The 27,887-nt window shown below is 39.7% G+C and overlaps 1 protein-coding gene across 2 annotated transcripts in view; it reads right to left on the bottom strand.

Annotated features, from left to right (window-relative positions):
* Positions 1–27,887, bottom strand: part of ARMH3 (armadillo like helical domain containing 3) — a 151,998-nt gene that overhangs the window by 17,277 nt on the left and 106,834 nt on the right. For both annotated transcript variants that reach the window (XR_012510150.1, XM_074373730.1), the window contains exon 24: positions 11,931–12,009. Coding sequence is in view for 1 of the 2 variants with exons in the window: in XM_074373730.1 (XP_074229831.1) it covers positions 11,931–12,009 (79 nt within the window). In the remaining variant the exon portion in view is untranslated. The remainder of the gene's footprint in view (positions 1–11,930; positions 12,010–27,887) is intronic.

The following is a 27,887-nucleotide window of genomic DNA, read 5'->3' as shown; positions in this document are numbered from 1 at the left end:
TGTTTAAAAATTAATAAATTCAACTTTAAAGTATTAAGTTAAATTAAAATTGGTCTTCATTAAAATGTCTGGACAAACACCTAATGGACTTGCAAAGGCAAGCCACTGACTGACATATATTTGACAAAGGACCTGCATCCAGAATATACAAAAACTCATATTATAATAAAACAGACAATCAAATTTTAAAAACAGGCAAATGGTCAGCTGCTCATGCAAAGTAAGTAGTAATTTTAAAAGCAGTATAATGAGAGCACTGCATACCCACCAGAATGGCTAAAATTGAAAAGACTCACAATTTCTAATGTGACAAAGATATGAAGCAGCTAGAACTTGTTGGCTGAAATTAAAAATTGTACAACTGCTTTCAAAAACAGTTTGGTAGTTTCTTTTCACTCTCTTTCTCTTTTTTAATCTTTATTGAGATATAATTTACATACCATAAAATTCAGTCATTTAAAGTGTACAATTCAACGGTTTTGGTATATTCACACAGTTGGCAATTATCATCATGATCTAAATTTAGAACATTTTCATCAATCCAAAAACAAACCTCATACCCATCTGCAGTCACTTCCCAACTTGCTCCCCAACCCAAGCTTTAGGTAGCCACTTACCTATTTTCTGTCTCTCTAGATTTGCCTACTCTGGACATTTCAAATAAATGGAATCACATAATATGTGGTGTTTTGTGACTGGCTTCCTTCATAAGTTTTCAAGAATCATCCATGTTGTAGCATGTATCAGTACTTCATTCCTTTTTATGGCTGAATAATATTTCATTGTATGGATGTATCACAGTTTGTTTATCCATTCAGCTGCTGACGGACATTTCAGTTTGTTTCTAGTTTTGGTTATCATGAATAATGTTACTATGAATATCTGTATGTAAGTCTTTGGGTAGACATATGTATTTTCATTTCTCTTGGGTGAATAGCTAGAAGTGTCACAATGTGGATGAATCTCAGACACAAGAGAGCACGTATTGTATGAATTTATTTATGTGAGATTCTATAAAAGACAAATCTAATCTATAGTGATAGAAATTACATCATTAGTGGTTACCTAGAGCACAGATCTGCAAACAAGACTAAATGCAAAAGAGAACTTTTAGGGGTGATGGAAATGTTCTATATCTTGTAGTGGTAATGATTACATAACTATATCTTATTATATGTTAATTATACTTCAATAAAGTTAAATAAAAAGTAAGTCCCATAAAGCATGCCTAGTCAAAAAAAAAAAAAAAAGAAAAGAAAAAAAGAAAAAGAAAAAAGATGTATGGTCATGGCAGTAAGCTTACAGCATTTTTGGTCTTACCATTCCATTTTTGGTTTGGACAAGAAAGATTCATACTGATTTATCAGTAACTATAAGTTAGAATTTCCTAGTATTTCCACAATACCAAAGATTCCCCTCATTGTCCTACTTCTATCCATCTCTCCATCCATGGCACTCCTCCCTGACTTCAGGTAACAATCAACAGTGTTTAGAATAATTTTCAGCTGGGCAGTAGCCACATAAGTTTTTTTAAAGTGGGTATACTTACCTAGATCTTTTGACAAACAATCATTTGCCAAACTCAGGAAATTATAGGGTCCTACCCTTTACCAAGGACATCTAATTAAGGTTCTACTCTTGCCTTTTTTATGAAACTAAGGCAGGAGTGAAAGATATGAGATGATCATGGCTCTCCTTACGGAAACTCACTCCAAATAAGGGTCATCAGCCAATCAACCATATATGGATTTATCATGAGGCAATTTTTCACTAGGGTACAAGGAGGGAGGTTTATCTGTCCTTCTCAAGTTTATAAAGTATTGAGGGGCTGGGATGCTGCTGCAAGCATGCCAAATACACCAGCTGAGTAAGGTCTACAGGAGAGCACAAAGGCAAAGGTCTAAGCAAGAAAGTAGTGATCCTGATTCTTATACTGTGAAGTCCTCAAGGGCAGGTATGATTTTTGCATTTTTATAGCCCCTGGCTTGGCATACAGCAGATACCTCTGTACTTCCACACAGAAAATAATCTGGGGAATTTGAAGCTGGAGCACCCATTCCTTGTCTTATTGCACTAAGGATACCAAGAAGCAGAGAATTCTTAGACCAAATCAGGTTCTGAGAGTTTCCTTGAGAGGCAAGAATTTGTTCTTTTTCAAAACACTTTAGCTCAAAGTGGCTAAAAAAAAAAAAAAAAGAAAAGAAAAGAAAAGAAAAGAAAGAAAGAAAGAGAAGAAAAAGAAAACAAGCCAATAGTATAGGAACTAGAACAACTAGCAACCTGATAACAAAATCACAGGCCTCATTGAGTGATCATCCTTCCCTCCACTGGGTGCTTACAATGACTTTCTATCCAAGATAACCTGAGTATTTCTCCAAGGTATAATCATCCAATATAACTGTTTGGAAATAAGGATCCAAAAGCTGGACACAGATCTCTTAGGCTAAAAAAGATGATGCTTTTTAAAAGGTACCAGTTTCCTCAATACAGCCACCTTGCATATAATCTGCAGAATTTTTTTCCCCTTTCTATTCTCATCTCATATGCTTCAGGACCAAACTCGATTTCAGAACCAGTTTAAATTGGCCAGTTCTTCCAGTCCATCCATGTCTTTCAAGCCTGCTACCAATGGGCTCTTCCACTGCCCTGAGATTTATTGATCTGACAGACTGGCTCGGCCCTTCAGCAAGGGGGACCAGATAATGAACCTCACAGTGCGTGATGAGTGAAAGGCTGGTTAAAGGAGTGATGACATTGACTTTCTTTAATTTCCCTGGGCTGTTGTCCTACCTCCCTGATTTTATTTGGCTGAAACTCTAGACAACAGTTGTGAAGCTTTTCTTTGCAGTAATTACAGATCCAACGTGCTCCAGTCCTTACCTTACCTGCACAAGTAAGGCATGCCATCACACTAAGGGGCAGATGTCTCAGTCCTCCCTACTTGAGGTTTCTTTCCTTGGAAGCATATTACGTATCAGGGAGGGAGACAGAAAACAGTCTCTGCTTGTAATTCTCCCACAATTTGACATGGGGTCTCTGCCTCCCTGCCAGACCTTACTTACCTAACCTTTCCTAACAGACAAGAATTCTTTTAACAGAAACCCATTTGTGGGCTATTCACAGTTCTTCTAAATGGGTGGGTAATTTTTAGGACTGCAACTTCCTTTGAGCAGGATCACTGTGAAAGGTCAAAGCTCTGTTATGGCACTTAGCAAAAACATTTCCAATTAACACAGTTTACAACAGAGATAAAAGTTTGCAGAGCAACACTTCTTTCCTCCAATGTTAACTACCACAATGGCAAACCATGCTCTTCCAAGCACACCTTATACAGTTTGAACTGTCACCTGGGGAAGAGACTGCAGTGGAAATAAAAGTTTGCAAAGATCTATTTGGAAGGAAGGAGGCAGCTAAAAAATAGAAGAGAGAAGTCCTACCTGTACAACTAAATAACTGGGATAAAGGAACCGTCTTAGCTTAAATCAAGAAAGCAAGGGCTGCTGTCTCCTGTAACTTCTTGAAAACTAGTGGAATTCCTATGAGCTCCAACACTGTTCCTCCCATGCACTGCCAATGAAGCTTCTGGCAATGAAGCCTGACTGAGAAAGACCAGAAGCTTATGCGATGGGCATTTCAAAATTCATACTTAATTGGAGAAAATGCTGACAGTGGCAGACATGAATAATAAGCTGAGCTCTTCACCAGTGACCTCTGCATTCAGCTAGCTTGGCTGGGGGACATTAATTTTGAATCTTCATTTTGCTTTTTTTTTGTTTCCCAAGACAAATTGGAAGTACTACTTTAAAAACAATTAAAATTCAGTGTGCAACCTTTTAGATTTCAACCCACATAAATACATTGTCTTTTAAATGAATGAATGAATGAATGAATGGATACTTTTTAAAATCCATCACCTTCCTTTGGTGTGTGGATTTATTTTTCATAGTGGCTTTCCTGACATGCTTGGATGGAAGACACTCTTCCCTCACTTATAAAGCTATCATACCGTGCCAGGAGCCTCTCCTTAGGCATTTCTGCCTAACTGGCAAGCAAACTCTCCAGGCCCCTGTTCAGTACTCTCTCTCCTTAACTGAGTGGGCCCTTCCCAACCAGGACCTTTCCCTATCCCCTAGGAATGAGCCCTGTTAGCTCCCCTTTCACTGCTTCTCCCTCTCCCTTCCTATCCTGACTTGCCTCTTCCTTCAGAATACCTGACAAGCTCCAGTAGTCTCACATGCCTCGGCCTGATGAAAAAGCTTAGACTCTGGTGTCAGACAGACTTAGGGACACATTAGGGTTTTACTACTAACAGCCGTGTGACCTTGGACAAATTACTTAGCTTCTTTTGCATCTTCATCTATAAAATGAAAATAACTGTACCTACCCCAAACAGTTGATCAAAGAATTAAGTAAACAACCTAAGTAAAAGTGTCTAGCTCAAAAACTACTAGCTGCTCCTTTCCTTTTATCTACTTGTGTTCTTTTTCAATCGAAAATACTTTCTCCTTTATTCAGAGGAGATAAAATCCAAAATACTTTCTCCCCTATCTCTGGTAGTATATATAGCTTACCTCCTGGTCCAAGTAAGAGAGGAGAGATTCTAGCAGCACATAACAGCTGACCTCCTTATGAGGACCTTCTCAGGACGCCCTATATAACATATAGTTGATTTCTGAGGTTAAGCAGCTTGTAGGAAAATCCCTCCGCCTTTGACTTTCTGTCTTTCCTGCTTCAGTGAATCCAGTGAACAAATAACCCGTATCAAACTTTTTTTCTCCCAAAGAGATCAGCTGAAATGCCAGAATCTAAACAATGGCAACAAGAAAGGCAGGGTCAGACAGCCAACGCTTGTGTCACATGCTCGGACTCACTAAGAGTTCCCACAGCAACCATCCCTCAGGGTTATAGAGAGGCAGTGCAAAACTACAGGCTGTTGTAGAAAAGCACAATGCCACGTACAGGAAACTGAGTTATGGCTATTGTGGGCGTCTTAAATCTCAGCTCTCCGGCATACGTCTCTGCTAAGGCTGTCTTGCATGGTGGCTAAGGCCTTGGTTCTAAGATGAGAAAACAGCACAGGGGCTCTCAGAGTGGGCTGCTCCGAGGCCTCAATTACTCTGGGGAGAACTTTATATAGGTAGCTCTCATAGGGAAAGTGAACCACACTCACCTCTTGCTCAGAAAGCCCCGCCTGGCAGCTTTACAGCCCCCTTCTCCAGGTCTTCCTCAACAACCAGTGGTATGTGGGAGCTGGCTCACATATGCTTGGCCTGTGATGCTGACTGTTAAATTTTCAAGCACTGTGAGAGCCACCTGGCTTCACATTGGTAGCCATGGTGGGAGCATTCACTGCCCCCACCACCTTGCACTTCAAATCAGCCCCTTCCTACCACTCACACGGCTACCAGTTGTTAAACATTTACTAGCACCCCAAGGGCCAACAACTCAAGCTGCAGTACCAGGCTCCATTTTCCTTGTAAGTCTTAAAGCTGTTAGGATATCTCCTCAAGATCTTTCTGTGCTTCCTCCTAGATTTTCTCAAGTAATGGGTGTTTAGGGTCCCTAACAATGTTGCCCCACAAACTACGGCTCTCCTCTTACTAGTATCTCACTCCTCTCTGGGAAAAATAAAGCTAGCTTTCATTAGGATCTCTAAACACCCAGCAGTTATTTACAGTAGCTCTTATCTTAGGATCTTAGGATCAGGAGAAAATCAAAAAGATTTAGAAAGATTACTATTAGATGAAAATAAATACTTAGCTTCCAATGTAAACTTTATTCAGGTGTGAAGTATTTTTTCGTTTGTTTCCCTAATTTACTTTAACCTGCTCCCACAAATGAATTATATTGTTTTGTCTTAATACTTTAAAAGATATCTCTTATAATATACTACATTATAGAGGGCCTCCTCTGAATCCAAAATCCAAAGCCCTAGTGAGAATGAAGACCTAGAGAAATAATGGGAGGTGAAACTCCAAATGTAGAAAGCTTGGATATTTGGTTACACTGTCCTACAGCCCTGAGACATGTGGGGGTGCCCGTAGATCATCTTTCTGATCTTCCCAGAAAATTCCTAAGTTTGTATGTAGACAAATGTTTAGCAAGCTCCCGGGCCACTTGGTTGAAAGGAACACCAGCTTCAAGATAGGTTAGAAACAAAAAGTAGAATGGTGATTGCCAGGCGGAAAGGGGAGTTGTTCAGCAGACAGAATTTCAGTTTTGGAAGACAAAAAAGTTCTAGAGATCAACTGAACAACAATGTACATATTAACATTGCCGTACTGTACTTTAAGAATGGTTAAGATGGTAAGTTTTGTTATGTGTTTTTTACCAGGGGAAAAAAAAGAGAGATCGGTTTACCCATTAGGTCTAATCATATGCCTACTAGCATTGAGGCTGGCTCATACTAGGCCTTTGATGAACGCTTGTGAACTGAATCAAAGGCAGTACAATTAGGACAGGGCTGAGAGTCAGTGCACCAGGGATTATGGAAGCTGTGCTAACAATTTAAATGACTGAGTTATATTTCTAAGCCATCCACTCTCTGGGTACCCTGTGACCTGAGGAAAAGACATGGAAACTTTGGGGCTCTTCTCCATCTTTCTGTCCTTTTCAGATCCTGGCTTTAAGTACACTTTACAATCTATGCCTCTCCAGTTACCCAATTTCTATTCCTCCTCTTTCAAGGTCCAACTCAGTTCTTTCCTCCATATGGCCTTTCTTGACCACCACAATCTGCAGAGATCATTACTTAACAGGAGCTCACAAATCCTATTGCTACTACTGGTCAGCTATTGATAATAAGTTGCCTTAGGCCATATTTTGCACTTATTCCATCTTTTGAGAACAAAGACCCTTTATTATATTTCTGTATTCCTCAAATGCCCATCATGATCTGAATGAAGCACAAAGCAATAAATGCTAAAATACTGATAGCTGAATGAAGGCTGAAGAAAGCAAAAGCGGGCCAGTCATTTACTTGCTCTCCAATGGGATATTTCAAAGGTACAAAACTGGTCATGAAAGGGACTGAAAGCTTAAGGAATCAGGTGCTCAGAGAAGGTTTTGACTTGAATCTTCAATGGCCAGTATGTTATCTGGTTATTCAAGGCTCTAGGGAATCTTCTACAAAGTTCTGCTATGAAGCCCTCTCTTGTCTATAAGGAAATTAGAGCTGATATAAATCAATGTCATAGCATTTGCAAACCAAAATAAATAGTGAATAGCCTAAAAGGAGCTTAAGATCCTCAATGGGCATTTTCAAAGGTCTGGTGACTCTGGGGGCAAGGAAAGCTATAAGGTACCATTCAAGGCAGTCAAGCCAGTGATTCTTTAAAAAATTGTGTGTGCTGAAGGGGTCAAAGACTAGTTCAGAACTTTTACAAAAATGGAGCCCCTTCAAGAAGAAAAAAAGATGCATAATTTTACACAATTTTAGAGTATGCAATAATTCTCTACAGCCTATTCTTGGACCTTGGGTTAAAAACCTGTGAGCTAGTATTATTCCAAGGAATTTCATGACAGATCTCTTGAGTGTGGACCCATTTCTAGTAAGATATAGCCTAAAGTCTTTTTCCTAATTTGCAAAGCAGGAATAAAGCAGAGGTAGAATATAAGAGTTTAGGGTAGGACAAAATTGGGAGGAGAACCCCCTGAAGGGCTCTTCTATTTCAACATATTTATCTGGAGGGAGTATTCCATCTCAAATGTAATATGCAGGATATCCTCAAAACATCCAAACCCAAGAGTCTAGGGTCAAGATACTCTCTTAAATACCTCCCATCCACATTTTTTAGTACAGACAAAAAGGTCACTGGGATTTATCTATGAGACACTGGTTGTGTGACCCAGCTATCCTTGTGGGAGAATGAAAGTCAGGGTGCAGGTCACTGGTAGGGATAGGGGCGGCATAACAAATGATTCTACCAGCTAGGACATATCCTATCAACAGCTGTAACAGGAAAAGAAAGGTGCTAAATTAGTTGAGGGTGGGCAAGGGGCCTGAAGGACAATTTTCATAAGATGTACAAGAGACAAGTAAACCCAGTAGGGAATGAACTGGGAGTGGTTTTACATTTCTTGGAAAAGCAAGTTGTATCTTCTCCATAAACCTTATTCATATAGATATGTGAAATATAAAGAGGTCAAAATGCCCTTGCCAAACACCATATACAAAAATTAATTCAAAATGGATCAAAGAGAGGAAAGTTTCATGAAATTGGATTTGGCAATGATTTCTTAGAGATGACACCAAAAGTACAGGCAACCAAAGAACAGACAAATAGGATTTCATCAAAATTGAAAACTTTTGTGCATCAAGGGACACTGTCAACACTGCAAAAGGTAACCTACAGAATGGAAGAAAATGTTTGCTAATCACATATCTGATGAGAGATTAATATCCCGAAAATATAAAGAACTCCTAAAACTCAACAACAAAAACCCAATAGCCCAATTTTAAAAATGGGCTTAAAGAGACATTTCTTCAAAGAAGATAAACAAATGGTCAATAAACACATGAAGAGATGCTCAACATTAATAATGATTAGGGAAATACAAGTCAAAACCACAGTGAGATACCACTTCACTCCCATTAGGATGGCTATTGTCAAAAAACAGAAAACAACAAGTGTTGACAAGGATGTGGAAAAATTGGAATATAAAACAGTGCAGCCACTGTGGGAAACACTATGGTGGCTTCTCAAAAAATTAAACATAGAGTTACCATTTGATCCAGCAATTCTACTGAAAGCAGGGACTCAAACAGCTATGTGTACACCAATGTTCAGAGCAGCATTCTTCACAATAGCCCAAAGTTGGAAACAACCCAGGTGTCCATCGATGGAAGAAAGGATAAACAAAATGTGCTATATATATACAATGGAATATTATTTAGCTTTGAAAGGAATGAAATTCTGAAACATGCTACAGCATGGATGAACCTTGAAGACATTATGCTAAGAGAAACAGACCACATGCAAAAGGTCAAATAATGTATGATTTCACTTTCTATGCGACACCTTGAATAGTCAGATACATAAAGACCAAAGTAGAAAAGTGGTTATCAGGGGCTGGAGGGAGTGGAAATGAGGAGTTATTGTTTAATGGGTATAGGGTTCTATATGGAATGATGAGAAAATTCTGGATAGATAAGATGGATAGTGGTGATAGTTGCACAACAATGTAAATGTACTTCATGCCATTGAACTGTACACTTAAAAATGGTTAAAATGGTAAATTTTATGTTATATATACTTTATCACACACAAAAAAAGGAGTCAAAGTGAACAAGCTTCGCAATCAATCCCAGACAAATATGACACCTTTGTACACAATATAAAAATGAATACAGTTTATTACACTAGAAAATGCAAGAACATTCAGTCATGCTGAGGGTAGTAACTGATTAAAAAGCTTTGCCCTCCATGAAGTCAATGTGAAGTAAAAGAAAAATGTCATCTATCTTCTGGACATCTGAAAAGAAACCCCAGTGTGAGAGACTGGGCTTTGTTTAATAAGCAATAATGGACTTACAAGCATCTTGAAATGCCTCAAACAGAGGCTACAATGTGTCTGGGGGTTGGCAGAACTCAAAAAGTCATTAATTTCTTGCCAGAAGAAAACAGCAGTCTTGGTAGGCAGATCTGGGTAGGTAGCAGAGGCCTCTCTTGTCTGCTGTCTTACTAAGTGCTATAAATCCCAGTTAACTCCTATCCATGGTCTTTAGGTTTTACTTTAGGAGTACTTTAGAACCTACTTGGGGATTAAGTTTCTGATTTTTCCTTTCTACTTAGTTTGCTGCTAACAACTGCAAGCCCTACTGCATCCCAAAGCCAGTTCTTTGGGAAGCTGTGAACACATTTAACATTAGTGATATTAGCATTAATGTTCTTAAGTGAAGGGAGAGAAGTGCTCCAACACATGTTGGAGATTAACAAGGCAGTCAAATACTTCTAATTTGATAGTGCTGAGAATAAAACCAAGTGCACCCTAATGCTGTCATTTATCACCCTTCAGAGTCAAGGAAGAGAAGCAATATTATTTTGAGGGCAGTTTTGAAAAGGGTCCCAGAATAATACCACCCTTCCCCAACTCAAGTGAAAAGGGTTGTTAAGAGAAGTAATGAGTGTACAAAAACTTCATGAGAGCAAGGACCACACTCAGATTATTCACCTCTGATCCCCACTACCCAGCATCACACTTTGTATACAGCAGGCATGCAATTACTTATTGACTAAGAAAATAAATCTTTGAGAGCTGCTATCTGTTCCATATTCTCGAATAGGGCTGTGTACTCTCCCACTCCACAGAAATCGCCTCATCTCTGACTTATGGACTCTTTTCAAGAGGCACTTTCATCACTTCATTTAACTTTGAAAGAAGTAGGAGGAGGATGAGGACACGTGCTTGCTAATCATTCTTTTCCAGATTGCCTCATGCGCCAGAATGGATTTTTATTATTGGTCTGTGGCTGCTACTGCTTTAGAAAGATTTCAGCCTGACCTTCCCAAGCTGCTGGGGGATGAATACTGCACGTGGCTGACTGGGAAAATGTGTCTTCCTTTTTTTTTAAAAAAAAAAAAAAGCTTTTAGATTAACCAGAGCTTGCTGTGGTAGGAAAGTCACCCTTTCTTTCACTATACAAAATTCAAGATATTGAATTCTCTTGCATAAAAATGATATAATAAAACTAATCTGAACTGGTCCGACAGGAAAAAGGTAGCATCTCAGAGCACCTCACAGAGAGCAGTGGCATCAAAGAACAGGACTTGGGACTGCTTCATAGACAGAAGAGGAAAAAAGAAAATGAAAGCCATTTATCAAAGCAGTTTAAATAAGAGGATGGATTCTCACAGCTGGCCTCACAAAAGAGAACAAATATGTCAAAGGGAACAACTGATAGACTAATCGAGTCCTATCCATCTGGCTGAGGAAAGAGCCACCAGTGGAAATACTGAGAAGCTGTCCATTAGGAAAAAGGCTTGCTTGGAGCCTCATTTGGTGAGCTGAATAGCTTTTAGGAACACTGAATACACAATCGCACCACAGCTGGCTGGCTGGCCCTGCCAGCAAGAGACTCAGCGAAGGGTTACACTGATGCAGTTGGCCAAAGAGGGAGAACAGAGCATAGGTGGGTTTTCTAAATTGGCTTAGAGCCTGTATCTGGACTCTCACCTTATGAATACCTAAGCCCTCCTTGGGAGTAGGGTGGGAAGGAATTGAGATTGTGTGAATAGATGTTTCATTTTGTGCTTTTAAAAAACAGGACTCAAGAGTCTCATTCTGAAACATCAAGTTCAATCCCATGCCACGCTAAAGCCCCATCTGGACTTTTATATAATGCAGAGCTGAGTGCAGGCACTTTGGTTGAAGAGGAAATCAGGCCAGACTCAAGGAAAACGAACATACAACACTATCTACATCTCCAACTCAGTCAATACCATAGAAAAATCCACTCAGAAATAATTGTTCAAGGTAGATAGAGCTTAGAAATTAGTAAGGAAATCTGCCCTAAGGAGGGCTTATGTTTTAGGGAGCCAAACAACATCAAATTAAGCTGAACTCAGGGTTTTTCTAATTGGTAGTTTCAACCATTTCCAAGTTTTTACTTATTTTCAAAAATCAAAATGACTCTCTGCCCAAAATTTAAAAAAAGGAATGTCTCATCACCCACTCTAAAATAATAATTCACCAAAGTTTCACCTACATATCTTCTACATAATTAAATGAACCCTTCATATGGCACAAAAGCAGAAGCCATCATTCTATTTAAAGTACTATCAACAAATCCCTTACTAATTCTTCTTGGCAGCCTGGTACTTTCCACTCCCATTAGAAGTTCAGTCACAGAATCCCTCTGCCATCAGAGGAGGGTAACTGCTTGATTTAGGCCACCAACTAGGGTCACTCTGGGGAATGTAGTGGCTTACCTGTTCCTCCGACAGTTGGGATATGTGATTCACAGCAGCATAGGATTCAATTTTGGGGTTAAAGTGGTTGATGATGGCTCTGAAACAAAGAATTAACATTAATATAGCACCAGATAGAAGAAGAGGATAAATGAGTTAAAAACAAGTATCAACTACCCTCTGGTTTAGTGTATAAGAGCATGGGAGTGACTGTCAGAGGGTAACTGTCCTCTTATGAACATGAGGTCACATGGCGATGAACCTATAACTCTAAAATGGGAAGGGTTTAATAATTTATTAGACAGAGAATAGAATCAAGCAACTCTGCTCTGCAAATGAACTAGGGGAAAACCTCACAACCAAACAAAAAACAAAAACCCAACCCTCTTTCAGACAAGAAACAGGACCCGGGGGGCTGTCCACTAGGGGGCCCTGGTGTTTCAGTCAGAAAGGAAGTCGTTTGCTCTAACTTAGAACAGGGCACTCAGTAAAGCTAAACTAACATGTAGGCTAAACACAGTCTCTGAAGAAGCTGCGCTTTATCAAAGCCTAGAACCAAACTTCTTACTCGTTGGTTAATATTTAAAACCAAAATTTTATTTACAGCCATTCAAACCAAAATCTGAGTGCCGTTTTCAAAATCCCCCTCTCCACCACTTTGTCACATTCAAGGTCACCATGTCTTATCAAATCTACCTCTTAAAAACCTCTGAGATCTGAAATAAATGTCCCTGAAACCAGTGTCTTGGTATAGGTCTTTGTCATTTCTTATCTGATGTAGCAGAAAAAGCATAGGCTTTAGATTAGAGTTTAGCATGAGTCTACAGTGATATAAAAGTTATTAAATAAATGGGGAGAAGAGACAAATCTTTCTAACATAACAATTTCAAATAATATGTGTAGACACACTCCTATTTAGGAGATAGAGTTTAGTTCCTATTTCCACTGAAGGTGGGCTAGACTTATCTCCAAAGAACAGAGTAGTGAAAGGGAAAAACAGTAACCTGACAGTAAAGGATCACAGTGAATACTACCTTAACCAAGTGAAGGTGAAGATCGCCGGTGGTGTCATGTGGCTGTCATGTAACCCCTGGTATGAACTGATGAGAAGCACACTTCACCTCTGTTGCATACTTCCCAAAACCTATAATCTCAGTCTAATTTTTTTTAAATCTCAGTCTAATCATGAGAACAACATCAGACAAACTCACATTGGGGGACATTCTACAGAATACCTAGCCACTACCCCGTTGAGACAGTCAAGGTCATGAAAAGCAAAACTTGAGAAATTGTCACAGACCAGAGGCCCCTGGGGAGACATGATAGCTAAATGCAATGTGATACTCTGAACTGAATTCCAGAACAGAAAGAGGACATCAATGGATAAACTGGTGAAATCCAAATAAAATACGGAGTTTAGGTAATAGTAATATATCAGTACCAGTTTCTTAATGTTGATATATGCACCATGGTAATATAAGATGGGGAAACTAGGTTGAGGAGCATACAGAAACTCTGTGTATTATCTTTGCACTTTTCCTGTAATTTTAAAATTATTCCAAAATAAAAAGTTTATTAAAATGTGTGTGATAGCACAATAGAAGTCAATATTTTTTTCAACATAACTTACTGATAATAAAGAATTATAGAACCATCTAATCTAACACAAATAATAGAAATACAAGCCAGAAACTTCAAAAAAAAAATTATGGTTTGAAATCCTAATTTGACCACTTGTTTTTCTGAATGATTTTTCGGAAGCTGTATGTCTCACCAGAGGGGGAAAAAATGGGAATACTACTACTCCCTTGGCACTCAGCACAGTACCTAGGAATAGTACATTGTCGGCATACAATAACCATTTGTTTAAAGAGTGAACTAAATCTTATGAGGATTCTTGCAACATTTATATAATAAAGCAATGTCAAACATCTAGCACAATGCCTGGCACACAGCTGGTGCTCAATAAATATTAAGTGAATGAATAAATTAAATAAAACAGAAATGGGTCAGGAGCAAGAGGCAAGTTTTGGTAACTCATTTTTCCAGAGACTACCAAGAAGGGTAGAGATGTTATCTGCAAGTTAAGGTTGTAGCTTGGTCTAAATCCAAAATTGATTTGTGACCAAGTGGTGTGTTAAATATTTTTCTCATTCAGAAGGCAAAGTTTGAGGGTACTGGCAGGATGACAGTCCAGGAGCAGAAAGGAAAACCAGGAGCCTAGACCCAATGAGAAGACAGGGGGAACAGATACAGTGAACTGAGAATCCCACCAAACCTAGCAGCAGTACTAACTTACAGTTAACCCAGTGTAGACTCTGGATGTAGCATCCAAAAAGTGATAGGACTGAAGGAAAGGAAATACAATAGCCAATTCAATCTACTATTAGACCTCAGTTATTTTGGGAAAAATAATCTGCACTCTGTAAATACATCTATTTCATGCTTTTATAGTTTTTTTTAAGGCTTTCCTTAAATTTCTTAGTAAAAAAAAATTTTTTTGAAAATGTTTGAAAAAAAAATCCTGACTCAATTGAACTAGGACTGTTTTTTTTTTTTTTTTTTTTTTTGCTTTGCTTTGCCTAGGCTTGGAGACAGAGAACTCCAAGGAACTCTAATGTCTGTTTGGGTAGGATGGTAGCAGCCACTGGGGTCCAGTTAGCAATCCAGAGAAGTCTGTGAGGTCTGGACAATGAAATAATCCCTGGGTCCATGGGGATGCTGTAATTCTGTTCCCTATCTGAGAAATTTTCTTGCTAATAAAGAAAGTGAGGAAGCAAGAAAAAGAAGGAGAAAGAAAAAGAGGGAAGAAAGTTAGATGTGGGTGGGGTCAGGAACTCAGAGGGAGAAAGGGAGGAGAGGGCAGGAGGGAGGGAAAGAAAAAACCTGGAAGGTACTATCTTCAGAAAGCACACTTATTTCCTTCCCTTCTCACCATTAGCAAATGTCAGCTGGATCTAAGGATGCCCTGTGCTGGATATTGCAGGGTATATATGCTGATACCGTTTGGGCAAACTCATCCTAAGGGTATGATAGATTTGCCACTCCGGGAATTTATATGTGGGATGAAGATAAAATCATCTTCCAACCTACCCTATGACATTCTTATCCTAGGGCTTCAGATCTCAGCAGGTGATGAAGGCCTCCTACCAGGCAAGTTGAGGGACTGTTTAGAAACCCAAGAGAGGAGGAACAGTATAAAGCTGGTTAATAATCTCTAACTCAGTACCCACAAAGGACAGAGGGTATATGCCTCTGCTTTATTTTTCTTACTTTTTCTTTGGGACTGTTACCTGTAAAATCTAAGTACTGATCTGATTTACTGGAGGTATCAGGTGCAGGGCACTAGGCAGAAGAGTAAGAAAAATTGTCTGACACTGGTTGTTCTCCCTCCAGGCTGTTTAGCAAGGTATTTTGGAGATGGTTTGGAAATTTCCTACTAAAGTACTCAGGACTTCATACTGTTGAAATGGAAAAATGTTCTGAGATAGCAAAGTGATGACAAAACACCAAAACCAGGCTAAGTCAGCCCACACTGAGTGACGCATACCTTTGCAGTGACTGAAATACTTAGCTTCTCCTTCCCCAGGAAGTTTGGAGGCTACCAGGGCTCACTTGGGTTGTGATTCCACACTGCCCCACCTGGCGGTGGTCCTAGAATAAAACTTACAGCTGACTTGCTCTCAGTGGGAGAAAGATGAGATACCAGATTTATGGATGAAGGAGGAGTCTCTCTTTTTAGTTTAGGCTTTCCTTCCCACTGATACCACCACCAAAAGGATCTACTACCATCTCTTCTGAACATCTGGAGAGAGGGAAGGGCTATACTGAGACATTCTAACAGTAGGGCTCTCATTTTCACTGATCAAAACCTGACAGGTAGCAACTGTCCGGTGTTGAAGTACAAAATTTGAGAGTTCCAGCAAGGAAGAAATGACAATTTTTTTCTATCAAAAGATAAATGAGCAAAGAATGAGTTCAATTCCCTCCCCACCCATCCCATCTAAAAAGGTCAGGTTCAGAGAAGGTGAATACTACAAGAAGGACCCAAGTTCCTTGCCTCTGGCTAGCCTGGTAGAAAATGAAGCTCAATAAGGAAAGAAGGTAACTGAAGAAACCAGGGAGCAAACCTCTTGCCTGAGCAAGAAGCTATATCAGGGCACCTCTACCAGGTTTGTATTAGATTGTTATGAACTGAATATTTTCGCAACCTGCCCCCTTCATGTGTTGAAGCACTAACCTCCAATGTACTTGTACTTGGAGAGAGAGCCTTTACAGAAGTAACTAAATTCAAATGAGGTCATAAGGGCGGGGCACTGATCCAACAGTATCAGTTTCCTTACAAGAGACAACAGAGAGTTTGCTTAATCTCTCTCTCTCTCCACCATTTGAGGACACAGCCAGAAGGCAGCTGTCTGCAAGCCAGCAAGAGATTCTTCACCAGAAACTGACCCTGCTGGACCTTGACCTGGGACTTCTAACCTCCAGAACTGTGAGAAAATTAATTTCTGTTTTTTAAACTGCCTAGTCTATGGTATTTTGTTATGGCAGCTGAGAAGACTAATATGTGGATTTCTACTCTCCACAGAGATTCTGGCATTTGGGCAAAGCAGAACCCAAGCCAAAGTCAGTCTTAGGAAAATTGTAGCGTAGATAAAGTCAGCTTCCCATTCTGCAGGGGACTTCCTCTCAATATACCCTTTATACTGCAGGTTATAGTATCCTTCTCTTCTAGAAGAGGATCAGTCCAACGTTCCTCTGCTACAAAGTTTTAGTCATAAATGTAGCTACATGGGTTATTAGCTTCTCAGGCAGAGTGGACCTGGCCCTTAGGCTTTACTAGGTGAGAAACAGACTTTAGTAAAGAAAGATCTTGCAGGGGGTTTTGAGTAGCCTGTGCCACAGAGAAAACACACACACACACACACACACACACACACACACACACACACACACACTGAACAGAGACAATGTCTGAAAAGATACCAGGGTGGGTAGTACCATATATAGCAAAGAAACAAGTGCACATTTTCCCTTTTATTTGCATCTTGAAATTGGTTTTCATCTGATCTCAGTCTTTCAGGTATTTAAACAAAAGGTTGTGCCAGCAGAAAGCTCTAATGCTTAAAAGTATTTTGGAAAAGGGGATTTGAAAGGAAGAGGAGGAGTAGGGAGGCACAGGAATGTGTGAGTGGGGCAATGAATGAGAAAATAGCCATTATGAATAGATTAAGGCTTCCCTTTGACAAAGGTGGCAAAACAATTCAATTAGAAAAGAAGTCTTTTCAAGAAATGATGCTGGGGCAACTGAATATCTACATGCAAAAGAATAAAGTTGGACCACTACCTCACACCATACACAAAACTTAAAATGGATCACAGATTCAATGTAAGATGTAAAAACTATACATTTTTAAGAAGAATACATGAGAGTAAATCTTCATGACTTTGGGTTAGGCAATGACTTCTTAGATAGGATACCAAAAGCACAAGTGACAAAAAAAAAAAGTAGGTCAAGTTTAAAAACGTTTGTGCTGCAAATGATACCATCAAGAAAGTGAAAAGACAGGGGGGAGGGTATAGCTCAAGTGGTAGAGCACATGCTTAGCATGCATAAGGTCCTGGGTTCAACCCCTAGAACCTCCATTAAAAAATAAATAAATCTAATCACCTCCCCCCTCTGTCAAAAAATAATGAAATAATATGAAAAATATAAAAATAAATAAAGTGAAAAGATGACCCACAGAATGGGAGAAAATATTTGCAAATCATATTTCTGATGAGAAATCCCAATGAGATGCCACTTCACATCCACTAGGACATCAATAATCAAAAAGACAGCTAACAAGTGTTGGCAAGCACATCAAGAAATCAGAACTCTAAAACAGTGCTTATGGGACTATAAAATGGTACAGTTACTTTGGAAAGTGGTTTGACAGCTCCTCAAACGTTAATGCATAGAGTTACCACATGACCCAGAAATTCTACTCCTACATATACGTCAAAGAGAATGAAAACATTACATTTACACAAAAACCTGTACACAAATGTCGACAGCAGCATTATTGATAATAGCCAAAAAATAGAAACAACCCAAATGTCCATCAACTGAAAGAATGGATAAATAAAATGTGGCATAACTATAATAGAGTATTATGCACCCATAAAAAGGAATGAAGTACTGATAAATGCTACAGTATGAATGAATCTTTAAAATATGTTACATGAAGTCACAAAAGGCCACATATTGTACAATTCTGTTTAGAGGAAAGGTCCAGAATAGGCAAATTTAGAGAGATAGAAAATACATTAGTGGTTGGTTGCTTGGGGCTGAAGGGAGGGTTAGAGGAGGAATGGGGATTAACTGCTAATAGGTATGGAGTACCTTTTGTGGGGAACAAAATATTCCAATATTAGATTGTGGTAGTGGTTGTATAACGTTATGAATATATTAAATAACAATGAGTTGTACATGTTAAATGGGTGAATTGTATAACATACATGAATAAAACTGTTTAAAAAAAAAAAAAGATTAAGGCCTCCTTAACTCCAGCAGTTCTTGAGTAAGCTGCTTTCCTCAGCAACCAATTCCACATAGAATACAAAGATAGCAGGGTGTTTCACTCACCAAGATAATTTCCTAGAGCTTGCACATGTTAGTGATGCTGGTGGCAGGAGGAAAAGCTCACTGGGCCACTATTTTGTAAATTATAGCAGATAACGTCTTAGGAGCTTCTGGAGAAGCCTCTGTGGTGCAATACCACAAGAGGTAGCAGAGATGTGGGTGAGACTGGTAATGGAAGCCACATGTGCAGGGAGAACCAACCCTGCCTGGAGATAAGAAAAGTTCAACTCCTGGTAACATATATGATTTCTTTAGATTAAAAGGTCTGCATTTGGCAAATGACATCCACTTTTGGCTGCTGAACACAGAACTCCTTGGAATAAAATGTTGGTGGGGGAGAACCAACCCCCAATACTCTTGACCACTTTTTGTTTGTTTGTTTTTTGAGAAATGGCTGGAGCTGCCCACATTACTCAGAGAGCCATCCATCCAAGACTAGGAAGAAGATTTAAAGAAATAAAGCCCAAGGAAAGGGAAAGGAGTCTGGAGCTAGAACTCAGTGGGGGAATAGGAACGATATTTCTCACCAAGCCTTCAGCTTTCCTCAAACTGGAACTAAATGCTCCATGAGAGTAGGGACCAAATTAATTTTGGTCACCAATATATTCCCAGGCCTTTAGCAAAATGCCTGGCATATTAAGAGATTCAATTTTTAAAACTGAATAAATGAGTAAGTGATAAAGTCTAAGGTTTTTGTCCAATCTCACCACAAGAAAGGAGCTATTTTCCAAAAGTATGAAAATAACAATAAAAATGTCTTATCCCCATTCCAGAAGAAAAGGTGACTCAGACATGAACAGCTGTCCCCCAAAGAAAGAGCAAAAGTTGTCACTGAAGACAGTAAAGCTTTCTCTTCTTTTTAAGTCATACCAGGAGGCTAGGGAAAAGCTCTCTGGCACTTCTTCCTAAAGTAACCTAACGTCTTCTAAAAGTAAGCCTAAGTTTTTGTTTGTTTGTTTATTTGAAGGTGGAGGGTGGGGGAGGAGTGGCAGAGTATGTTAAACTCTGGTACTGGGTCTCCAAATGCTACTGAACTAGAAAGTCCCAAAAAAGGGAAAGGAAGAATAAAAAGACAGTGTCGTAGGTAAGGAAAACTGTTAAAGCCAGCCACACTAAGGGAAGGCTCTGCACCCAAAGCACCTTTAAGGGCAAGAATCTGGGCCACCCTCCAATGCAACTGTCAACTTCTGAATGCTGAAGACAGGGGTCACTTATATAAACTGAAGCAAAATGAAGTGGACAGATGGAACAGCAAGGCTGAGGTACAAACTGGCTGGGGATTTCTTGGTCCATTTTTAACTTATTCTCTCTGACTCATGACTCTACAAAGCAGCTTTCTTTTCCCCAGTGCTGGGTGGATGATGGCTGAGAATCATAGTTAATGCCCAACTTACCTGGGAAATGCATGGAAATGTTACTTTAACAATGTAGGCAATGTAGCTTAAGAGAAAATGTGGATTCTTCTTCATATCCAATGTGAACCTACAGCAAATCCTCTTAAGATGCAACTTCTCACAATCCCAGCTACCTCCCACAGACAGAAACATCTAAGGGTCTTTATAAAACAATAAATAAACAATAGTTTCATCCAGAAGCTTAGAACAGTGATTGTTTCCTTATTGAGACATTTGAAGAAAGCAAACTATCTCTAAAAGCTGCTATGTAAATCCTTCAGGCAAAAAGGAGAAAAACAGGCAAAGGTTGTTTACAGGCAAAATTTCTATAGCTCTGACTCCAAGGAAGGAGGAGTAACATAACTGGTATACTCAACACAGTACGTACTAGGAAGATTCGTACAAGTTTTACCCTAAGGGGTGACTTGGTCAGGATGGGTTACCAGACCTTTGCCCTGTTTCTGAGCATGAAAATCCCTCCTCTTACATCTTTACTGGAGAAAGAAGGGAAGTCCCCCAAACGCCTTTAGTGTGGACATGTCTGAGGCAACCAACTCTCCCTAATGGATGCAGGGACAGGGTGGGGGCCGATCATCCACCTCTAAAGGCAAATTGCAGTCCAGTTTCTGAGGTTGGGGGTGCAGGGAGGCCTATATTTGGTTTGAAGGTGACATGTGGAATCTCTCCCAAAGGAAATCCTTGTCTTACAAGAGGGGGCTATTTCCCCTCCTGGGGCTTTCATTTTCAATGGAGGGAGTGTTACCTATGAGCTGAGAGGGAGTGTGTGGAGGAAAAAAAGTTTTACCCAAAAATTATTCCTATAAGGCTACCAGATTTACATTAAAGAGTCTAATTGTGAGTGAATATCTGAAGCCTGATAAAAATACATTTGGATCTCAAGCCCCAACCTCATAAGAGCTATAGCCCTGTATTCTCAAATGCTTGCTCATCATGTACACTTGGATGTCATGCTTTTGTTTACATGGTTTTCTTCACATGGAATGCTATTTTTCTTCACCACTAAAAAGCCTAAGTCTTACTTTTCCTTTTGGAAGGCCAAGTTAAAATACAATTGCTTCTCTGAACAACATTGTATATAGAATGCAAAAAGCAAGGCTTTAAAGGCAATAGACCTGAGTTAAAATCCTGATTCCTCCACTTTTAGGCTGTATGACCTTGGGCAAAAGACCAGCCTCTCTGAGTACCAGAGAGGTACTCTTCATCTGGTCGGGTTTCCTTTCCAAAGCTTTCCTCTGTGTTTTCCTATATAAGCATATGACTTGCCCTAAAGGGAACTTTTTTTTCCCAAGCAGCTTCCCTCTTCCTAGATTCCAAAGAGCAGTCCGGTAATCTAGACTACAGAGTATATTCTCAGATATCTGGGATTAAAGACAAGAAAAACCATCATATTTATAATTGCTTCAATCTGGGAAACCTTCAAACATACAGGTAAAGACTGGCTTCTGAAAAAGAGTGAAGGTATGACTGAGTGGTATGTGGCAGTGGTTAAAATGGTTCATCTGGGGTTGAGTTATTTAACATTTCTTTTCACCTTCAGAATTGCCTCATACACTCCCATTTCATGCAGTAATGAGCTTCCTTCTTCATGGAGTCAGTGAATTTTCAGCCCATCCAATTCAACAACAACAACAAAAAAAGCAATTTCCCTTGATGCCTGTTAACAGCAGTGCATTACAAGCCTCAGAGACTCTGCTGATTAACATTAAACAAAATAAAACCTCAAATTAGAATGCCTTCTAACCTTTTCACTTTGAAACTATCTAATCAAAACTTCAGTGAGTGACCTGTTCAGACTGTCCCTCTAACTTATCTCTTAGATACTAGGTCTTAACTCTTTCATGCCAATCATCCCCTTCCTCATACTGCTGTTCCTGGGGCTGTTCTTTTCAGGACCAGACACACAGAAATGGAACCTCATTATAGAAGGCATTTTGACAACCATCAGGAAGGATGAGCTATTGGCCACTGCATCTAGCTGCTTGCTGTATGCAGTGCTCCAAGTCTGGAAATTGATCGAGAGAATCTGACTTATTTGTGTACACAAATGTATTGACTGAAGGGAGTAGAACAGAGAATGTTCTGTACTACACCACAGTAACCCTCACGCTTTAACCTGGAGAATGTTTTGAAGGAATAATTCTCTGTGATTTCTAGGTGAGAAACACATGTGTCATAGCAGGTAAGTTATTCACCTACTGGACAGCATTTTTCCCAGGCTCTGCATTAGACAAATGAAGGTTCACAATTCATTAAAGGGAGATAAACAGGAAAGAGTTAATGTGTATGAAATGTACACGGCCTGAGGGGCAGTCGCCTCATTTTCTGAAGCTGTGCATGACTACACACTTTGGCAGTTTGAGCTTTCTACTTTGATGCATGATTTTGCCCAATGTAGGTTTCCACCTCATCACCTGCTGGAAATTAAGCAATTGGTTATAGCTACTTTGTTTGAAAAATGAACAAATTTCTAGTAACTGTGGCCCCAAACCATAGATTTAAGCCAAGTAAGATGCCATGGGCTTTACACTTTGGCTAAATTGTCTCTTCTAGCACTGCCAAGAGAGAGAAACAGAATTCCTTCCTGCTTTAGATACCAACTTGACATTTTCTCTCTGTTATAATCACAATGAATGTAAATGGAGAAGAATGAACCACAGGAGATAAAGGAACTACAAAAGTCAAATGGACCATCTACATTTCCATGAAAGACATCATTTAATCCATGCTCCTTAGAAATGTCTGCTTTTTATCAACACTTTCTCTCAATAAATGAACAGAGGCTCCAAAACTTGCTTAGGATAAAACACCTACCAGATGACCTAACCCTGCTCAGATTCCATTACTCTGTGCTACAAATTCGCTTACTGTCTCAAGTGGCAGGCCAGGAGTTGCTGGCAGAGTTCCTGAAGCTGCAGAATGCAAACCTTTGACAGCCTTTGCAATTAGTAGTTTGGCTCTGGATTTCCTATCTCCAGAAGCAAGGCCCCTCTGTACTCTCAGAAACATCTACTGAATATAAAGGAACAAAGTAGGCCATATGAAAATGCCTAATAGATTTTCTGCCCTACTTTGGGATACAAGAAAATCTTAACACATACCTGGGAGGACTTCTGAGGCAGTGGTGATCAGTTCAAAAACCCAAAGTGATCTACTTTTAATTAATGGGGAACATTCCAATCCCTTGAATGTGACTTGAGAACTTTTTAGAAAAATCTGACATGAGCCAAAACCCTGAAATATTTTAATTACACCTCATTCTCATTAGTGCAATTAATCAACTTATTGTAAGACATTTATAACTTTTAAGCACAGAGGGGGCAGAATAGCAAAAAAAAAAATAGCAATTGACTAACGCAGGCTTCTCTTCATATCACTTCAAAAAAAGAGGGAAATTAATCTAGTAGATCACATGCTAGACTGGGGAGAGAGGGAAATTTTCTGTGGATCCCGTACTAGTTAGAGAAAAAGAGGCACATGGATTCCAAACTAAATGAGAAGAGCTGTGCATATATTTCAGTGGTGGAGAGGAAGGAATGGAGATCACATGTGAACAAAAACGGAAGAGGGCTGTCAAGATTCCTGAGCGGTCCAGTGTGGGCCATATGGACACCATACTAGACAGGAGTGGTCCTGATGCTCATATAAAGGAGAAAGAATGGTGGCCATATGGATCACATACCGGTTCTCAAGTACTCCAAGTAAAGAATAAAATTAAAAGACATGGAAAGTGGTTTATGTTCCATCCCAGGGGGATCTTTTAGAACTCCTCAGGAAAGGCAATCAGCTAGTCTGCCAAAGTAATTAAGCACAAGAACGTTTACCATAAAGCCCACATCAGTTAAGTGAACAGGGATGAATTTTATTACAGTGCACTGTCAGCTGTGAGCCTGCAGGTGCTAACCACCGAGACGCGGCATTACTCGGTCCTTTCTGCAGGCTGCCCACTGTGACAGAGAGCTTCGCCCTTCTTGTCAGCTCTGAAACAACAGGCTGCTTTCACCTGCTCTGGCAGTGACTTCTGCTGCCTTCAGAGAAGCCCTAGCACACGTGGTTTCCCCTAAGCCTGGGTATAAATTGTAGGGGCAAGTGGTGGGGTTGGCTAGAAAAAGGAGCTTTGAAAGGTAGAGAGCATGGGTGTGGGAGAAAAAGCAGGGGAGCTGGGTAGCAATTCAGTTAGTAAGGTAAGAAGAATGGGAAGGTTTAGTAAATTAAGAAGTAAATGAAGAATAAACAAGCTGCTCAAAGTTTTGAACCATTCTGCTTAGGTGAAGTTGATGGTATCTCTCTCACTGAAAAGAGGAAAAGTTAAAATTTCATTGTATTATACTTTCTCCACAGGAAAAGAAATATTACTGAGGAATATTGCTTTTCCAACATTAGGCAGCCTCAATATCAGCTTTATTAATGAGTTAGCACCAAAGCTAAGGATCAGATTTTCTCAACAATCTAATCAGCATCCATTATTGAACAAAATCCACTGTTTGCTAAAGGAAATGGATATTCATCAATTATCATAACATGTACAAATGGCACCCAAAGCACCTTTAGCCCTGTTTCCTTCTGCAAAGAATTATGAGAGTCAAAATGAAAGCCCCAAACTGACTAAATGGCAGCCTACTAAGTCAGGGACCCAGAGAGCTTCTATTCAACAGAAACCCTCACAAGAGTAAGGCTGTAAGAGTTTCTAAGGGGACAAATTCAAAAATCATATAGCACATTTAAAAACTCATCAAAAGCCACGTGTCTGTCACTCAGAGTAGTTAAGAGTAGACAGGTAAGCAGGTAAGGCTCCTGTGTTTAGAAGCCAATAAATCTCTAACTCATTATAGACAGGCGATCCTAAAGACATTGCTGGGAGACAGACATGACTAGCCTATTGAGGAAATGACATGGAATGGGTTTGTGACAGAAATTGATGGAGGTCTCATAGCACGTGCATGTGCAGGCACTCATATATCTGAGCTTCTCTCTAGGCCTAGAATGAGTGCAAACAAAGAGCTGTGGTAGAAAGTGATTTGCAGCCTTACTCTCCACTCTTTGCAAGAGGGCCTGTGGTTTCCTTACATTCAAAGGCAGTGCGAGGTGGGAAAAGGAGAGGAGACTAGATGACTGCTACTCAGAACCAAGCAGTGTTGCCCAGGAGAGGACTTAATGGGAGGATAAATTTGGGGCCTGATTCTTTGACAGCACCTCCAGTAATAGCTTGTAGAGCAGGGGGTGAGAGCCAGCTCCACACATTCATCATAATAGTGCAACAAGATGAAGGTCTTTAGGGGAGAGTCTATGGAATCGGAGGTAAGAAAATGAAGCCCATGTGGAGGGTGAGACCGCTAGCTCTGGCAGATTGTCTCTACAGGAGGCTGGGTATAATTGTTTTATGCTCACGAAGAAATTATTAGCTGCTTTCTCTCCAATATACCAGAAATAGTGGCAAGTTTTCCCCCTCCTGAGAAGGTAATGCTACCAAAAGGAAAGATTAAGTTTTAAAGTGACTACAGAACTTTGTTTATCCTATATGCACCATTTTAGAAAGACAGAACTTCTATATTCTCTCCTCTTCCCTTATTCTGTAAACTGACTACTTTCTCACATAGTAAAGAAACATTCTGTCCCTAGAAGAAAGCTCTATGGTATCTGAATCTTAGGGTTTGGTAGCATAGCCCATGACTCAATAGTTCAGTTTGTTTGACAAATAATTGAATAACTACTATGTGCAGGTACTATGTTAGGCAATGGGGGAGGTAAATGAAATTTGATCCCAGGTAGCAAGGAATTTACAGGTAGTGGAAAAGATATATAACATAGATGGATTATCTCATTATGATGTTGTAAGGGCTAGACAGACAAAGAAGACAAAAGGTATCATAGGCGCACAGAAAAGGGGTACTTAGCTCAATCTGAGGACTTAGGAAAGGCATCCTGAAGAAGATGGTGCTCAAGGGGAGTCTTGAAATATGAGTTAATTTAAGCAGGTAAGGAAAGGTAAGAATGTTCTGACACATTTTCTTTTTTTAAAAAAATTATTTATTTTTTAAAATTCTTTTTGGCAGGGGAGATAATTGGGTTTTTATTTATTTATTTTAATGGAAGTACTGGGGATTGCACCCAGGACCTGTGCATGCTAAGCACACACTCTGCCACTGAACTATACCCTTCCCTGACACATTTCCTTCTAGGGATGGAGATTATTACCCACTTTTCACTAAATCTGACTAAAGAAACCTTACTAGGTAAGTTAAATTAGGTTAATGCATTGAGAAACAAAACAAAACAACCAGCCAACCTTTTCCAGTAAACCAAAGAGAAAAATGATAGCTTCCTTTCCCAGGATATTGTTTTAAATATTTTCAGCTAAGGGGTGGCAGGATACCTTAGTGAAAGCCACGAGACCCTTGCCTGCTGGGGTCCTGTTTGCATCTTTTTGCTCAGTGCTGACTCAAGATGCTCATGGCAAGTTCTGTACCTCCTCTCCCATAAACTAAATGTAGACACAAAGCAACTATACAAGTTGAAGGCAGGCCTTTGAGTCTCACATGGGAGTGGATGGATCTCAGCTGTGCTGTGCCCACCCTCTACAGTGTGTCACTTTCCAGCTGGTGATGCAGCTGCTTCACGTAAAGCCAGACTGAAGCCTCTAGTCTCTGATCTCCATCAAACCACACTGAAGAGACTAAATGGCTCTGCTTTGCAGCTGCTTGTTAATTATAACACTTTCCTTGGTTCTCTTTTGGCTTATAAGACAATAATATACATTTGGGGAGGTCCTCAATAAGAATTACACAAGAGAACTTTTAACCTCATGAAGAACCTGAAAATACATCTTACTGCCAAGAGCAGTAAGGCATCCAAACAGCTATAAAACAAAAACAGCATGTCAAACAGCATCAGAACACATAGATTCCTTCAGCAGGGCCTCTAGCTTACATAAATGACAGCAACCCATCACTCAGCCAATGAAAGGGTTTTTTAAAGAATCCTTAAAATCATCCTTAAAATTCAGTGAGTCTGCAAGATAAAAATAGCATTAAATGCCTTAACTTGTTACTTTAAAAAGGAAGAAAAACAATGCATAATGCTATCTATAATTCACTTCAAAGTGGCTTTAGTTGTCTCAAAGCCCCATTTCAGATAATTAAAACCTCTTGGCTGTCCTCTTGTTACCCTGGAGGGAATTAGAAGCTAGTAAATTCTACTGTGTTGGAATAAACAATTCAGCTCATCATTGAGGGGGACTTTCTGGTAACAACTCCAAAACATACTTCCTGGCTATACTAGATTAACCCAGGAGCTGCCAAGACTATATTTCCTGCTGTCTATTAAGATCTGAAGCAGACTTTTATAACGGGGCTCCACAGACACATCTGGGAAGTACTACCAGCGGGGGAGCCCTACAAGCACTTCTCAGGCATCTTAACATCCACTTCCATAGCTTAGAACTTCAGGTCAGCTGATGATTCTGCAACACAATGGCAGCAGTATAAGGCCTTGGAAGACGGAACAGTTCATTCCAGCCATCTTTTCATGCACCAAACAAACATTTACTGTACCACACTGCACTGTGCTGGGGCAGAGATTCCAGAAATAAAAAAAACCATGGTCTCTGTCCTTAGGAGCTCACCATCTAGTGATGGACAAACATATAAACAACTATACCTTAGTGTGATAAGTGCTTTAAGAGAGAAACATACAAAGTCCTGTGGCAATGCAGGTGTGAATCATCCTGCTCCAAAGAATCCAGAAAGCTTTAAAGCGAGGTGACATCTGAGCTACATTTTGAAGCATTTAATAGGATTTTGCTAGTGAAAAGAAGAACAGGAAGACATTGTAGGTAAAAAGCATGTACAAAGGCACAGAGGTATGAAATTTGATACTCTGTGACCAAGTCTAATTCCGCCAGATCTTAGGATAGATGAGAGAGTGGCAGTAAATAAGGCTAGA

The sequence above is a fragment of the Camelus bactrianus genome, chromosome 11 (assembly GCF_048773025.1).
Source record: "Camelus bactrianus isolate YW-2024 breed Bactrian camel chromosome 11, ASM4877302v1, whole genome shotgun sequence".
Classification (NCBI taxonomy): domain Eukaryota; kingdom Metazoa; phylum Chordata; class Mammalia; order Artiodactyla; family Camelidae; genus Camelus; species Camelus bactrianus.
Note: the sequence above shows the minus strand (reverse complement) of the source record. Positions and strands in the feature narration are given on the sequence as shown.